Below are 16,371 nucleotides of genomic sequence, written 5' to 3' on the forward strand. Positions count from 1 at the left end.
TGTCTGTTGCAGGTGAAATCGCCATTGCCCAAAGTCCGAAAACATCCTCCGATACTAGAAGCCCCTCTCGAGACCTCCTTCTGGGAGTTGTGGACCGGGACAGAATCGCTCCTCGATATGATAACGAGTCTGGACAAATCCGAGCCTCTTCCCCCGATCAGCCGATCTTCAGCTGAGAAGAGGCCTGCCCCTCTTTCCCAGGAAGAGTCTGTGTCCGAACCTTTCTCCATGGTCACTTTCCCTTCTGAAGATGACACGCTTGTCAGTCAAGCGCTTGAAATCCCATCCTTGCTTGTTGAGATTCTGTCTGCCTCTCTGCCTTCTCACACGTCATTTGTAGATGAACAGAGTCAATCGGAACTCGCCGAGCTGCCAGTATTGGCTCCAGCAGACCAAGGTCTATCCCAGTCTCTTTTGCCGACGCGAGAAAGGAGTCGGTCAGAAATAGATGCTCCAGATGGGATGCCTTCGATGGAACAGGAAGGGTCAGAACTTATTCCTCCGCCCGGCTCGTGTGAGCCAGAAGCAAACCCGTTGGAACATTCCCCACCGACTGAGCACCTCACGGTAGAGGAGGACCAGTCCAAAGTTCTTCAGCCCATCGGTTCTGCTGTGGGTCAACCAGTTTCACCGCCCGATCCGCCCTCAGAACAGCAGGCTGTTTCAGAGCCTGTTCTGTTTACCGGATCTCCTCCGGGAGAACAGGATTTGCCCGGATCTCTTCCACGAATCACGTCAACGTCAGAGGAACAGAATCTGCCCGAGACTTCTCCGTCAGCTGAATCGATGGGCGAGTTGAACCCCGTGGATTCTCTCAGCCGCCAGGACCAAGGACTGAATTTGTCAGAATCTATCTCGCTGGGGAGGCCACCTGAAACGAATCTATCTAGACTTGTGTTGCCACCTGGCCCTCCTTTAGAAAACTGGGATCTGTTACATCTAGCCCCTTCACAAATCTTGCCTTTCCTGGGAGAGAGTATGTCAGGAATACGTCTCTCCGGGATCATTCCTCCAACGAATTCTCTCATCTCTGACCCGGGGCAGTTAGAACCCACTCCACACGCATCGCTGCAACAAGCTCAGGATCTGTTAGAACCTGCCTCTCCCCGTAGATTATCCTCAGAGCACCCAGATCTCTCAGAGCCTCTCCTTCCCGTCCCGACATTGGCAGCAGCCCAAGATCAACCGGAATCTGTAGCCAGCTCGTCTTTCCAAGAACAAGTTCCGCCCGACTCCATTCCACCGACTGGACCTCCTGTGGCAGAACAGAATTCACGTGAGTCCATTCTGACTCCAAAGGAACAGAAAATGCCGGAAGCCTCTCCACCTTTGGGAGAACAAGATCAGACAGTGGTCCAAACATCCCCGGAACTGAGTCGGCCAGATGCAGAACTGCCGATCCAATTGTCTCCCACACAAGAGGAGCCTTCCCAATCAGTACCAGAAGTCAGATCGTGTTCTGACGGCGAGGGCTTAGCAGCTGGTGTTTCATGGACCGATTCCCTTCCAGAAGGACACGTTGCCTCAGAGCTTAGTTTACATGGTCGGTCTTCTTCCGGAGATCTTCGTCTGCTGTATGAACGCAAATTGTCCCTCACCTCTCTTTCCAGCGGAGAGCTGGACGAAACAAGTTCTAGTAATGCTCTGATAGCAGAGCGAATGCAGTCCTTCTTCATTACACAGGTGAGTGAGCTGGCAATGTCTGCCTGGTACATAAGAACATAAGAGAAGCCATGTTGGTTCAGGCCAATGGCCCATCCAGTCCAACACTCTGTGCCACAGAAGAACATAAGAGAAGCCATGTTAGATCAGGCCAATGGCCCACCCAGTCCAACATTCTGTGTCACAGAAGAACATAAGAGAAGCCATGTTGGATCAGGCCACTGGCCCATCCAGTCCAACACTCTGTGTCACATAAGAACATAAGAGAAGTCCAACACTCTGTGTCACATAAGAACATAAGAGAAGCCCTGTTGGATCAGGCCGGTGGCCCATCCAGTCCAACACTCTGTGTCACATAAGAACATAAGAGAAGCCCTGTTGGATCAGGCCAGTGGCCCCTCCAGTCCAACACTCTGTGTCACATAAGAACATAAGAGAAGTCCAACACTCTGTGTCACATAAGAACATAAGAGAAGCCCTGTTGGATCAGGCCGGTGGCCCATCCAGTCCAACACTCTGTGTCACATAAGAACATAAGAGAAGTCCAACACTCTGTGTCACATAAGAACATAAGAAAAGCCCTGTTGGATCAGGCCAGTGGCCCCTCCAGTCCAACACTCTATGTCACATAAGAATATAAGAGAAGCCCTGTTGGATCAGGCCAATGGCCCCTCCAGTCCAACACTCTGTGTCACATAAGAACATAAGAGAAGTCCAACACTCTGTGTCACATAAGAACATAAGAGAAGTCCAACACTCTGTGTCACATAAGAACATAAGAAAAGCCCTGTTGGATCAGGCCGGTGGCCCATCCAGTCCAACACTCTGTGTCACATAAGAACATAAGAGAAGCCCTGTTGGATCAGGCCGGTGGCCCATCCAGTCCAACACTCTGTGTCACATAAGAACATAAGAGAAGCCATGTTGGATCAGGCCAACGGCCCATCCAGTCCAACACTCTGTGTCACACAGTGGCAAAATTTTTTATATATACAAACACATTGTGGCTAATAGCCACTGATGGACTTCTGCTCCATATTTTTATCTAAACCCCTCTTGAAGGTGGCTATACTTGTGGCTGCCACCACCTCCTGTGGCAGTGAATTCCACATGTTAATCACCCTTTGGGTGAAGAAGTACTTCCTTTTATCCGTTTTAACCGGTCTGCTCAGCAATTTCATCGAATGCCCACGAGTTCTTGTATTGTGAGAAAGGGAGAAAAGTACTTCTTTCTCTACTTTCTCCATCCCATGCATTACCTTGTCAACCTCTCTCATGTCACCCTGCAGTCGACGTTTCTCCAAGCTAAAGAGCCCCAAGCGTTTCAACCTTTCTTCATAGGGAAAGTGCTCCAGCCCTTTAATCATACTAGTTGCCCTTTTCTGGACTTTCTCCAATGCTATAATATCCTTTTTGAGGTGCGGCGACCAGAACTGCACACAGTACTCCAAATGAGACCTCACCATCGATTTATACAGGGGCATTATGATACTGGCTGATTTGTTTTCAATTCCCTTCCTAAAAATTCCCAGCATGGCATTGGCCTTTTTTATTGCAAACGCACACTGTCTTGACATTTTCAGTGAGTTATCTACCACGACCCCAAGATCTCTCTCATGGTCAGTCTCTGCCAGTTCACACCCCATCAACTTGTATTTGTAGCTGGGATTCTTGGCCCCAATGTGCATTACTTTGCACTTGGCCACATTGAACCGCATCTGCCACATTGACGCCCACTCACCCAGCCTCAACAGATCCCTTTGGAGTTCCTCACAATCTTCTCTGGTTCTCACTACCCTGAACAATTTTGTGTCATCCGCAAACTTGGCCACTTCACTGCTCACTCCCAACTCTAAATCATTTATGAACAAGTTAAAGAGCATGGGACCCAGTACCGAGCCCTGCGGCACCCCACTGCTTACCATCCTCCACTGCGAAGACCGCCCATTTATACTCACTCTCTACTTCCTATTACTCAGCCAGTTTTTGATCCACAAGAGGACCTGTCCTTTTATTCCATGACTCTCAAGCTTTCTAAGGAGCCTTTGATGAGGAACTTTATCAAAAGCTTTCTGGAAGTCAAGGTAAACAAGATCTATTGGGTCTCCTTTGTCCACATGTTTGTTCACCCCCTCAAAGAAATGTAACAGGTTAGTGAGGCAAGATCTTCCCTTGCAGAACCCATGCTGAATCTTCCTCAATAACCCGTGTTCATCAATGTGCCTACTCATTCTGTCCTTGATAATGGTTTCTACCAACTTTCCCGGTATTGAAGTCAGACTGACTGGCCTGTAATTTCCCGGATCTCCTCTGGAACCCTTTTTAAAGATGGGGGTGACATTTGCTACCTTCCAGTCCTCAGGAACGGAGGCAGATTTCAATGAAAGATTACAGATTTTCGTTAGAAGATCCACAAGTTCAACTTTGAGTTCTTTCAGAACTCTCGGATGTATGCCATCCGAACCCGGTGACTTTTTAGTTTTTAATTTGTCTATCAGTTGTAGGACCTCCTCTTTTGTCACCTCAATCTGACTCAGGTCTTTCAACACTCCTTCCAAAATTAGTGGTTCTGGGGCGGGCAAAAAGTTCTCGTCTTCCATAGTGAAGACAGAGGCAAAAAATGCATTCAGCTTCTCAGCTATTTCCCTATCCTCCTTCAGTAATCCTTTTACCCCATGGTCATCCAAGGGCCCCACTGCCTCCCTGGCTGGTTTCCTACTTCTAATATATTTGAAGAAATTTTTATTGTTGGTCTTTATGTTTTTTGCAATATGCTCCTCATAGTCCCTTTTTGCCTGCCTGATCACAGTCTTGCATTTGATTTGCCACAGGCTGTGTTCCCTTTTACTAATCTCACTTGGACTGGTTTTCCACCGCTTAAAGGAGTCCTTCTTACCTTTTACAGCTTCCATTACTTTGTTTGTTAACCACGCAGGCCTTTTCTTATGCCTGTTTGTGCCTTTCCTAACTTGTGGTATGTATTTTATCTGAGCTTCTAGGATTATAGTTTTAAATAGTGTCCAAGCTTCCCCAAGGGTTTTGACTGTATGTACCTTTCCTTTCAGTTTCCTCCTCACATGCCTCCTCATCTCAGTGTATTTACCCCTTTTAAAGTTAAACGTGGTTGTGGTGGTCTTTTTGGACAACTCCCTATTTATACAAACGGTGAAATCAATAACATTGGCCATGCTGGCTGGGGCTGATGGGAGTTGTGGGCAAAAAACATCTGGAGAGCTACCGTTGGCCACTCCTGCTCTAATATCTTTTTTGAGGTGCGATATTCAAACCTGGATGTCTGAGATCTTAATCCGACACTCTAGTCATCTCACCATGCTCTCTCTGCTTCTTCCCTCTTTGAGCCTATGTATCAATGCCCCAAAAAAACCAAGTCAGATTTAAAAAAAAAGAAATGAGCACAGAATGCCTTACTCTTGTGTAACTCATAAAGCCTTGTCTGGCACTTGAGACAAAAAGCTTTTGTTACAGAGACAAAAGAGTGAATGCCGTGCTGGGGATGATTAGGAAGGGAATTGAAAACAAATCAGCCAGGATCATGATGCCCCTGTATAAATCGATGGTGCGGTCTCATTTGGAATACTGATCACAGTCTTGCATTTGATTTGCCACACTTGGACTGGTTTTCCACCCCTTAAAGGAGTCCTTACCTTTTACAGCTCTGGTCGCCACACCTCAAAAAGGATATTATAGCATTGGAGGGCACTTGCGGGGGCGGGGGGTGGTGGCTTCTCTTATGTTCTTATGTTACACAGTGTTGGACTGGATGGGCCACTGGTCTGATCCAACAGGGCTTCTCTTATGTGATATAGAGTGTTGGACTGGAGGGGCCACTGGCCTGATCCAACAGGGCTTCTCTTATGTTACACAGTGTTGGACTGGATGGGCAACTGGCCTGATCCAACAGGGCTTCTCTTATGTTCTTACGTGACACAGTGTTGGACTGGATGGGCAACTGGTCTGATCCAACAGGGCTTCTCTTATGTTCTTATGTTACACAGTGTTGGACTGGATGGGCAACTGGCCTGATCCAACAGGGCTTCTCTTAAGAACATAAGAACATAAGAGAAGCCATGTTAGATCAGGCCAATGGCCCATCCAGTCCAACATTCTGTGTCACACAGTGGCCAAATATATATATATATATACACACACACACACACTGTGGCTAATAGCCACTGATGGACCTCTGCTCCATATTTTTATCTAACCCCTTCTTGAAGGTGGCTATGCTTGTGGACGCCACCACCTCCTGTGGCAGTGAATTCCACATGTTAATCACCCTTTGGGTGAAGAAGTACTTCCTTTTATCCGTTTTAACCTGTCTGCTCAGCAATTTCATCGAATGCCCACGAGTTCTTGTATTGTGAGAAAGGGAGAAAAGTACTTCTTTCTCTACTTTCTCCATCCCATGCATTATCTTGTAAACTTCTATCATGTCACCCCTCAGTCGACGTTTCTCCAAGCTAAAGAGCCCTAAGCGTTTCAACCTTTCTTCATAGGGAAGGTGTTCCAGCCCTTTAATCATTTTAGTTGCCCTTTTCTGAACTTTCTCCAATGCTATAATATAATCTTATGTTCTTATGTTACACAGTGTTGGACTGGATGGGCCACTGGCCTGATCCAACAGGGCTTCTCTTATGTTCTTATGTTACACAGTGTTGGACTGGATGGGCCACTGGTCTGATCCAGCAGGGCTTCTCTTATGTTCTTATGTGACACATTGTTGGACTGGATGGGCCATTGGCCTGATCCAACAGGGCTTCTCTTATGTGACACAGAGTGTTGGACTGGATGGGCCACTGGTCTGATCCAACAGGGCTTCTCTTATGTGATATAGAGTGTTGGACTGGAGGGGCCACTGGCCTGATCCAACAGGGCTTCTCTTATGTTCTTATGTTACACAGTGTTGGACTGGATAGGCCACTGGTCTGATCCAGCAGGGCTTCTCTTATGTTCTTATGTTACACAGTGTTGGACTAGATGGGCCACTGGCCTGATCCAACAGGGCTTCTCTTATGTTCTTATGTTACACACTGTTGGACTGGATGGGCCACTGGCCTGATCCAACGGGGCTTCTCTTATGTTCTTATGTTACATAGTGTTGGACTGGATGGGCCATTGGCCTGATCCAACAGGGCTTCTCTTATGTAACACAGAGTGTTGGACTGGAGGGGCCATTGGCCTGATCCAACAGGGCTTCTCTTATGTTCTTATGTGACACAGAGTGTTGGACTGGATGGGCCACTGGCCTGATCCAACAGGGCTTCTCTGATGTTCTTATATCTGGGGCAGTGATGCTCTGTATTCTTGGTGCTTGGCGGGGGGTTGGGAACAGTGGGAGGGCTTCTGGTATCCTGGCCCCACTGATGGACCTCCTGATGGCACCTGGGTTTTGGCCACTGCGTGACACAAGAGTGTTGGGCTGGATGGGCCATTGGCCTGACCCAACATGACTTCTCTTGTGTCCTTATTCCCTCTCCCTTCTGGGTCCCAAAGGTGGCAGAGACCTCTGTGCCTCTCCAGGACCTCAAAAAGGAGGAGATGCCGCCACTACCACAGGAGGAAGCGAGCGCACCCCAACCAGTGCCCAAGAGATACAAGGGCTATGAAGAGCTCCTTGATGGTCCCACGGATCCTGATTTCATCGAGCCGAAAGGTGAGTTCGTCATGCTTCCCTGAGAGCTCATGGCCATTTTCTTTTTTAAAAATAATTTTATATAACATTTAATCCACCTTTCCCTCTGGGACTAAGTTTGGGGAGGGACAGTGGCTCAGTGGCTGAGCATCTGCTTGGTAAGCACAAGGTCCCAGGTTCAATCCCCGGCATCTCCAACTCAAAAGGGTCCAGGCAAGTAGGCGTGAAGAACCTCAGATGGAGACCCTGGACAGCCTGTCAGAACTTGCAGAACTTCAAACGAGACCCAAGACTTCGTTACAAAGTATAGGTGTTTATTGAGAACTCAGTTCATGAAGGCACAGAATAACTCTGATAACAGGCTTAGCATTGGTTACATTTTTATGCGATTGTTACAGAAAACAATAAAGTCATTTCTCACACTTTCAGAGACAGCAACAGACAGTTGTCTGTTCTCAGGGCCTGTTATCAGTAAAGGGGGGAAAGAGCCCTGCTGCGATGGCCTGGGCGGCTGTCTTCAAAGGCCACCTGCAGATGGTTCCCAGAGGCTATCGGTCACCCTTCAGTGGTTACTGTTTATTTGAAGTGCAAAGCATTTTGTTTTAGTGGCTTGGCTGCAAGTACCCATGGTTAGTATCAATCTACAAAATGGAGTCAGTCAGGCTAACATCACTAAGCTTAGCATGCAGAAAAGCACAAGTTCTGACACAGCCACGAATAGGCCTGTAGCTCAGAGGTCAAGCATCTGCTTGGTAAGCAGAAGGTCCCAGGTTCAATCCCTGGCATCTTCAACTAAAAAGGGTCCAGGCAAATAGGCATGAAGAACCTCAGCTGGAGACTCTGGAGAGCCATGAATGGGGCTGTGGCTCAGTGGTAGAAGCAGTAGGTCCCAGGTTCAATCCCCGGCATCTCCAACTAAAAAAGGTCCAGGCAAGCAGACATGAAAAACCTCAGCTGGAGACCCTGGAGAGCCATGAATGGGTCTGTGGCTCAGTGTTAGAGCATCTGCTTGGAAAGCAGAATGTCCCAGGTTCAATCCCCGGCATCTCCAACTAAAAAGGGCCCAGGCAAGAAGGCATGAAGAACCTCAGCTGGAGACCCTGGAGAGCCATGAATGGGGCTGTGGCACAGTGGTAGAGCATCTGCTTGGGAAGCAGAAGGTCCCAGGTTCAATCCCCGGCATCTCCAACTAAAAAAGGTCCAGGCAAGCAGGCATGAAAAACCTCAGCTGGAGACCCTGGAGAGCCATGAATGGGTCTGTGGCTCAGTGGTAGAGCATCTGCTTGGGAAGCAGAAGGTCCCAGGTTCAATCCCCGGCATCTCCAACTAAAAAGGGTCCAGGCAATAAGGCATGAAGAACCTCAGCTGGAGACCCTGGAGAGCCATGAATGGGGCTGTGGCTCAGTGGTAGAGCATCTGCTTGGGAAGCAGAAGGTCCGAGGTTCGATCCCCGGCATCTCCAACTAAAAAAGGTCCAGGCAAGCAGGCATGAAAAACCTCAGCTGGAGACCCTGGAGTGCCATGAATGCATCTGTGGCTCAGTGGTAGAGCATCTGCTTGGGAAGCAGAAGGTCCCAGGTTCAATCCCCGGCATCTCCAACTAAAAAGGGTCCAGGCAAGAAGGCATGAAGAACCTCAGCTGGAGACCCTGGAGAGCCATGAATGGGGCTGTGGCTCAGTGGTAGAGCATCTGCTTGGGAAGCAGAAGGTCCCAGGTTCAATCCCCGGCATCTCCAACTAAAAAAGGTCCAGGCAAGCAGGCATGAAAAACCTCAGCTGGAGACCCTGGAGCGCCATGAATGGGGCTGTGGCTCAGTGGTAGAGCATCTGCTTGGGAAGCAGAAGGTCCCAGGTTCAATCCCTGGCATCTCCAACTAAAAGGGTCCAGGCAAATACGCATGAAGAACCTCAGCTGGAGACCCTGGAGAGCCATGAATGGGGCTGTGGCTCAGTGGTAGAGCATCTGCTTGGGAAGCAGAAGGTCCCAGGTTCAATCCCCGGCATCTCCAAAAAAGGGTCCAGGCAGATACGCATGAAGAACTTCAGCTGGAGACTCTGGAGAGCCATGAATGGGGCTGTGGCTTAGAGGTAGAGCATCTTCTTGATAAGCAGAAGGTCCCAGGTTCAATCCCCGGCATCTCCAAAAAAGGGTCCAGGCAAATAGGCATGAAGAACCTCAGCTGGAGACCATGGGGAGCCGCTGCCAGTCTGAGGAGACAATACCGACTTTGATGGGCCCAGGATTTGATTCAGAAGGCAGCTTCGTATATGTTCAAGGCCAGGGTCAGATCGGGGGCAGGGGGGGGGCGATTGGGTATGGAGTCCATTCTATTCTGTGGGCCCATGAGATAGAATGGGCCCATAAGGGGGAGGCATCTTGTCATTTTGCCCCTCTCCAACGGGCGACACAGAGCAGGGGTGGCCAAGCTTGCTTAATGCAGGAGCCACGTGGAATAAACGCCGGATATTTGAGATCCGCAAGACAGGAAGAAAGGCAAACAGATGGGAGGGAGAGGGGGGAAGAAAGCAACTTTAACTTTGAATGCGTTCTGCAAGCCACCCGCCGGTTTGAACTTGAAATGCGTTTTAACTGGTTGGAACTTTTAACTTTAAATGGACGATCCAAGCCGCCCTGAACCACCGTATTTATTTATTTTCTTGGTTTTATATCCTGCCCTCCCTGCAGGCCGGCTCAGGGCGGCTCCACTCCCTGTAGGCTCCACGTTGGCTGGCTCCACTTCCTGTGGGAGCCGTCTTAGTGCGGCGCCCACTATACTGTGTCAGGATCCCGAAAGGTAGCAGAGCCCTGCTCCATCCGCTATGCCACACGGGAGGTTTGCGCCCGGGGCCCCTACAGTTCCTGATCCTCCTCTAAGTCTTATACCGCACCAGGCCATTGCTGCGCTTGGAGCTTGGAGGGCTCGAAAGCTTCTCGATGAAGAGGATTTCGTGGCTTTTCGCTCGACTTTTGCTCTAGAACAGGGGTGCTTAACGTCAGAGCCACACAGAATAAATATCAGATGTCCGAGAGCTGCAAGCCATTAACGTCAGGTGCTTGAGAGCAGGGAGGACGGAAGGAAGGAAGGCAAACAGATGTGGGGAGGAGAGGTGAAAAGAAAGCAACTTTAACTTTAAATGCATTCTTTGAGCCGTAGGCTGGCTTGGATAAGTGAATTTAGGGGGAGGTGTTTGTGAGTTTCCTGCATTGCGCAGGGGGGTTGGACTAGATGACCCTGGAGGTCCCTTCCAAGTCTATGATTCCTGACACTTAGAGCAGTTCCTCAGTGGAACAGGCTTCCTCGGGAGTTGGTGGGCTCTCCTTCCTTGGAGTTTTTTTAAACAGAGCCTAGATGACCATCAGACAGTGATGAAGATCCTGTGAATTTAGGGGGAGGTGAGTTTCCTGCATTGTGCAAGGGGTTGGACTAGATGACCCTAGAGGTCCCTTCCAACTCTATGATTCTATGATTCCTCAGGAGGTGGTGGGCTCTCCTTCCTTGGAGGTTTTTCAGCAGAGGCTAGATGGCCATCTGACAGCGATGAAGTTCCTGTGAATTTAGGGGGAGGTGTTTGTGAGTTTCCTGCATTGTGCAGGGGGTTGGACTAGATGACCCTGGAGGTCCTTTCCAACTCTGTGATTCTAAGTGATTTAAAGTGAGAAATGCCTTCTCCCAGTCTGCCGATGGGGCAGTGGGGGCTTCGAGAGCCACACGATAAGCTTAGGGGTGGCCAAACTTGTTTTTTTGTTTTATTGTTAACATCTTTTGAGCTTATTGGTTTTAAATTCTTCATACATTACATCTTCGGGCATTACATCCTGATACTTATATCCTAACTCACAATCCAATTAAAAAGAATCAGAAAAACCCCCACAACATTATTAGAAACAGAGAACAAAGGTAGTTATTTCATAAATTCCTACATTACTTAATATCCTTATGCCATCCGTCCATTCATTTTAATTTATTTCTCCTCTGTTGATCATTTCTTTCAGATTTTAACCCATTACTTGCATTGCATTCCTCATCTTTAACTCTGTTTTGTATCCAATCGTATAATTTCCCCCATCTTTGAGTGGCCAATTTTTTTGGTTTCCCATTGACTATTGCCGTAAGTATATCTGCTTCTGCAGCTTGAAAAATCTTTTCTATTAATTCTCCCATGTTTGGAGTTTTCTCCAATCTCCAGTACTTTGCGTATAACATTCTCGCAGCAGTGAGGACATGTATTACTAAGTGAACATATTCTTTGCCACGTCTTTCTTAACCAGACTTAATTAGACAATTTCGGGCTTAAACTGAATTACCGTTTTCAGCATTCCTCGAATGAGCCCATGAACTCTAACCCAATATTTTTTCACCCTTCTGCATAAGAACATAAGAGAAGCCATGTTAGATCAGGCCAATGGCCCATCCAGTCCAACATTCTGTGTCACACAGCGGCCAAATATAAATATATAAATATATATATATATATATATATATATATATATACACACACACACACACACACACACACACACACACACACACACACACTGTGGCTAATAGCCACTGATGGACCTCTGCTCCATATTTTTATCTAACCCCTTCTTGAAGGTGGCTATGCTTGTGGACGCCACCACCTCCTGTGGCAGTGAATTCCACATGTTAATCACCCTTTGGGTGAAGAAGTACTTCCTTTTATCCGTTTTAACCTGTCTGCTCAGCAATTTCATCGAATGCCCACGATATCCACCACAAGCCAAACTTCTTTAACATAAGAGCCACATACAATAAATATCAGATGTTTGAGAGTTGGGTGGGAGCGAGGGAAGGCGATAGAAGAAGAAGAAGATATTGGATTTATATCCCACCCTCCACTCCAAAGAGTCTCAGAGCGTCTCACAATCTCCTTTCCCTCCCCGCCCCCACAACAGACACCCTGTGAGGTAGATTGGATTTATATCCCACCCTCCACTCTGAAGAGTCTCAGAGCAGCTCCCAATCTCCTTTCCCTTCCTCCCCCGCAACAGACACCCTGTGTGGTAGATGAAGATATTGGATTTATATCCCGCCCTCCACTCCGAAGAGTCTCAGAGCGGCTCACAATCTCCTTTCTCTTCCTCCCCCACAACAGACACCCTGGGAGGTAGATGAAGATATTGGATTTATATCCCGCCCTCCACTCCGGAGAGTCTCAGAGCGGCTCACAATCTCCTTTCCCTTCCTCCCCCACAACAGACACCCTGTGAGGTAGATGAAGATATTGGATTTATATCCTGCCCTCCACTCCGAAGAGTCTCAGAGCGGCTCACAATCTCCTTTCCCTTCCTCCCCGCAAAAGACACCCTGTGAGATGGGTGGGGCTGGAGAGGGCTTTCACAGCAGGTGCCCTTTCAAGGACAACCTCTGCCAGAGCTCTGGCTGACCCAAGGCCATTCCAGCAGCTGCAAGTGGAGAAGTGGGGAATCAAACCCGGTTCTCCCAGATAAGAGAGCTATGGCTGACTCAAGACCATGCTAGCAGTTGCAAGTGGAGGAGTGGGGAATCAAACCTGGTTCTCCCAGATAAGAGGGCTATGGCTGACCCAAGGCCATTCCAGCAGGTGCAAGTGGAGGAGTGGGGGATCAAACCCGGTTCTCCCAGATAAGAGAGCTCTGGCTGACCCAAGGCCATTCCAGCAGCTGCCAGTGGAGGAGTGGGGGAATCAAACCCGGTTCTCCCAGATAAGAGAGCTCTGGCTGACCCAAGGCCATTCCAGCAGGTGCAAGTGGAGGAGTGGGGAATCAAACCCGGTTCTCCCAGAGAAGAGAGCTATGGCTGACCCAAGGCCATTCCAGCAGCCGCAAGGGGAGGAGTGGGAAATCAAACCTGGTTCTCCCAGATAAGAGAGCTATGGCTGACCCAAGGCCATTCCAGCAGGTGCAAGTGGAGGAGTGGGGAATCAAACCCGGTTCTTCCAGATAAGAGCACTCTGGCTGACCCAAAGCCATTCCAGCAGGTGCAAGTGGAGGAGTGGGGAATCAAACCTGGTTCTCCCAGATAAGAGAGCTCTGGCTGACCCCAAGGCCATTCCAGCAGCTGCAAGTGGAGGAGTGGGGAATCCAACCCGGTTCTTCCAGATAAGAGAGCTCTGGCTGACCCAAGGCCATTCCAGCAGGTGCAAGTGGAGGAGTGGGGAATCAAACCCGGTTCTCCCAGATAAGAGTCTGTACACTTTACCTCTACATCAAACTGGCTCTCTGATAGGGGAAACAGTGCCAGATTAAACCCTGTTGGAGGCCCCTAGGCAGTTGAAATCTTGGGGGACACCCTCAAATTATCTTCTAACGCGTGCAGGCTGGGAGGGCTACAAGCCTGTGGAAAACTGACAGGGAGCTGTCTCGGGGCCTTGAAAGGCGTGGGGTCCCATAGACTGGTGCCTCTTTGTTAATTCAGCCCTAGGAGGGAAGAGGAAGAGAGGGGCGGAAAGAAAGCAACTTTAAATGCCTTTCCCAAGCCGTTGGTTGGCTTGGCGAAGTCATTTCAAGAGAGGAATGCCTTCTCCAAGCTGGGTGGCGGGGGGTGTCGAGAGCCACACAATCTGTGTGAAAGAGCCAGGCGTGGCCCCGGAGCCACAGTTTGGCCACCCCTTCTCTAGAAGAACACGGCTATCTGTAGAATCCCAAGATGGCATCTCAGGGTCAGTCGTGCTGTTTGTATCAAGAAGCCCCGGGGGGTGGTGGTGGTGGTTTTCTCACCCATTCGGCACCTCTGTGCACGCTGACGCTTCCTGCCTTTGCGTGTAGGGATGCAGCAAAACGTCAAGGCGCTTGAGTGGGCCCTCCGGCATCCTCTGGTGTACCGTGAACCAAGAGCCAGGCTGGACAGTTTTCAGAAGCCTTACGTACCCATGGAGAAAAAGGTCAGTACTTAGAATCACGGGGCGGGAAGGGCCCATAGAGGCCATCTAGTCCAACCCCCCCGCTCGACATCCCTGTCAAATGTTCGCCTGGCAGCTGCTTGAGAATCGCCATCTTAAAGTCCTTGAAGGGCTGTCCTATAGAGGAGGGTGTGGAATTGTTTTCTGTGGCCCCAGAAGGTAGGACCAGAACCAAGGGGTTGAAACTAAATCAAAAGAGTTTCTGGCTCAGCATTAGGAAGAACTTCCTGACCGTTAGAGCGGTTCCTCAGTGGAACAGGCTTCCTCGGGAGGTGGTGGGCTCTCCTTCCTTGCAGGTTTTTCAACAGAGGCTAGATGGCCATCTGACCGCAATGAGGATCCTGTGAACTTAGGGGGAGGTGTTTGTGAGTTTCCTACATTTTGCAGGGGGTAGGACTAGATGTCTCTTCTGACTCTAGGAGGTTTTTCAACAGAGACTAGATGGCCATCTGACAGCAGTGAAGATCCTGTGAATTTAGGGGGAGGTGTTTGTGAGTTTCCTGCATTGTGCAGGGGGTTGGACTAGATGTCTCTTCTGACTCTAGGAAGTTTTTCAACAGAGGCTAGATGGCCATCTGACAGCAATGAAGATCCTGTGAATTTAGGGGGAGGCATTTGTGAGTTTCCTGCATTGTGCAGGGGGTGGGACTAGATGACCCTGGAGGTCCCTTCCAACTCTAGGATTTTATTCCTTCCTTCCTTGGGCTTTTTCTTGAAGTTCTTTAAGCAGAGGCTAGGTGGCCATCTGACAGCAATGAAGATCCTGTGAATTTAGGGGGAGGTGTTTGTGAGTTTCCTGCATTGTGCAGGGGGTTGAACTAGAGGACCCTGGAGGTCCCTTTCAACTCTAGGATCACTTAGAGCAGTTCCTCAGTGGAACAGGCTTCCTCGGGAGGTGGTGGGCTCTCCTTCCTTGGAGTTTTTTAAACAGAGGCTGGATGGCCATCTGACAGCGATGAAGATCCTGTGAACTTAGGTGGTGTTTGTGAGTTTCCAGCATTGTGCAGGGGGTGGGACTAGGTGTCTCTTCTGACTCTAGGAAGTTTTTCAACAGAGGCTAGATGGCCATCTGACAGCAATGAAGGTCCTGTGAATTTCGGGGGAGGCGTTTGTGAGTTTAGAGCGGTTCCTCAGTGGAACCTTCAAGCTCAAGAAGGCTGGCGACTTCGTAGCTGAAACGTTTGCATCACGCTGGTCTCGGCCATTCGATCTCTTTCCATTCAGATCAGCTTTCTTTTTTGGGGGTAGAAAAAGCCCAGCAGGAACTCATTTGCATATTAGGCCACACATCCCTGATGCTAAGGTTGCCGGAACTGCATTCCATCCTGGGCGTTCCTGCTGAAAAAAAAGCCCTTTCTTTAGGGGAGTCTCAGGCATCCGGGCAGCACCACTGGCTACTGGCACTGCCTAGCAACCAGTGGGAGGGTTCCGGGAGTGACCATGCCTGCAAAAGGCCAAGCGAAGCTTGCGGATGAGCCTGTCCCCTTTGGTCCCCTCTTCCTGTGCAGGTCTTGAGGGTCCCCGTCCCGCCTGTCCGGAAGACCAAAGCGCAGGAGCTGGAGGAAGTTCTCCAGGAGATGCAGGCGCCCACCAATATCATCGAGCTCCCTTTAGGTACGTCCCGGAGGGCCAAGCCAACCCGGAGCACACCAGAGGTGGAGCCTTGAGAGCTGGCGGCTTGGAGAGAGATCGGCAGGGTTGCTGGAGAAGCGGAGGGATTGCCCTGCACGACTGGCTCTGGGGATTGCATTGCAGGGGCACGCCACCAACTTCCAGTTTGGCGTAGTGGCGAAGCGCGCGGGCTCTTATCTGGGAGAACTGGGTTGGAAGACGACGGCGGCAGATTTGTGCCCCGGCCTCCTCTCTGAATCAGAGACTCAGAGCGGCTCCCAATCTTCTAGATCTTCCCCCATCACAACAAACACCCTGTGAGGTGGGCGGGGCTGAGAGCGCTCTCACAGCAGCTGCCCTTTCAAGGACAACCTCTGCAAGAGCTCTGGCTGACCCAAGGCCATTCCAGCAGCTGCAAGTGGAGGAGTGGGGAACCAAACCCGGTTCTCCCAGATAAGAGAGCTCTGGCTGACCCAAGGCCATTCCAGCAGCTGCAAGTGGAAGAGTGGGGAATCAAACCCGGTTCCCCCAGATAAGAGAGC

General features: G+C 49.6%; 1 protein-coding gene across 1 annotated transcript in view; it reads left to right on the top strand.

Moving 5' to 3' along the window:
* The window catches only part of XRRA1 (X-ray radiation resistance associated 1), a 68,316-nt gene that overhangs the window by 46,733 nt on the left and 5,212 nt on the right, over positions 1–16,371 (top strand). Inside the window, exons 15-18 of the mRNA XM_060235355.1 lie at positions 13–1,683; positions 7,177–7,336; positions 14,085–14,200; positions 15,727–15,832. Coding sequence (XP_060091338.1) covers positions 13–1,683; positions 7,177–7,336; positions 14,085–14,200; positions 15,727–15,832 — 2,053 coding nt within the window. The remainder of the gene's footprint in view (positions 1–12; positions 1,684–7,176; positions 7,337–14,084; positions 14,201–15,726; positions 15,833–16,371) is intronic.

The sequence above is a fragment of the Heteronotia binoei genome, chromosome 3 (genome assembly GCF_032191835.1).
Source record: "Heteronotia binoei isolate CCM8104 ecotype False Entrance Well chromosome 3, APGP_CSIRO_Hbin_v1, whole genome shotgun sequence".
Lineage (NCBI taxonomy): Eukaryota > Metazoa > Chordata > Lepidosauria > Squamata > Gekkonidae > Heteronotia > Heteronotia binoei.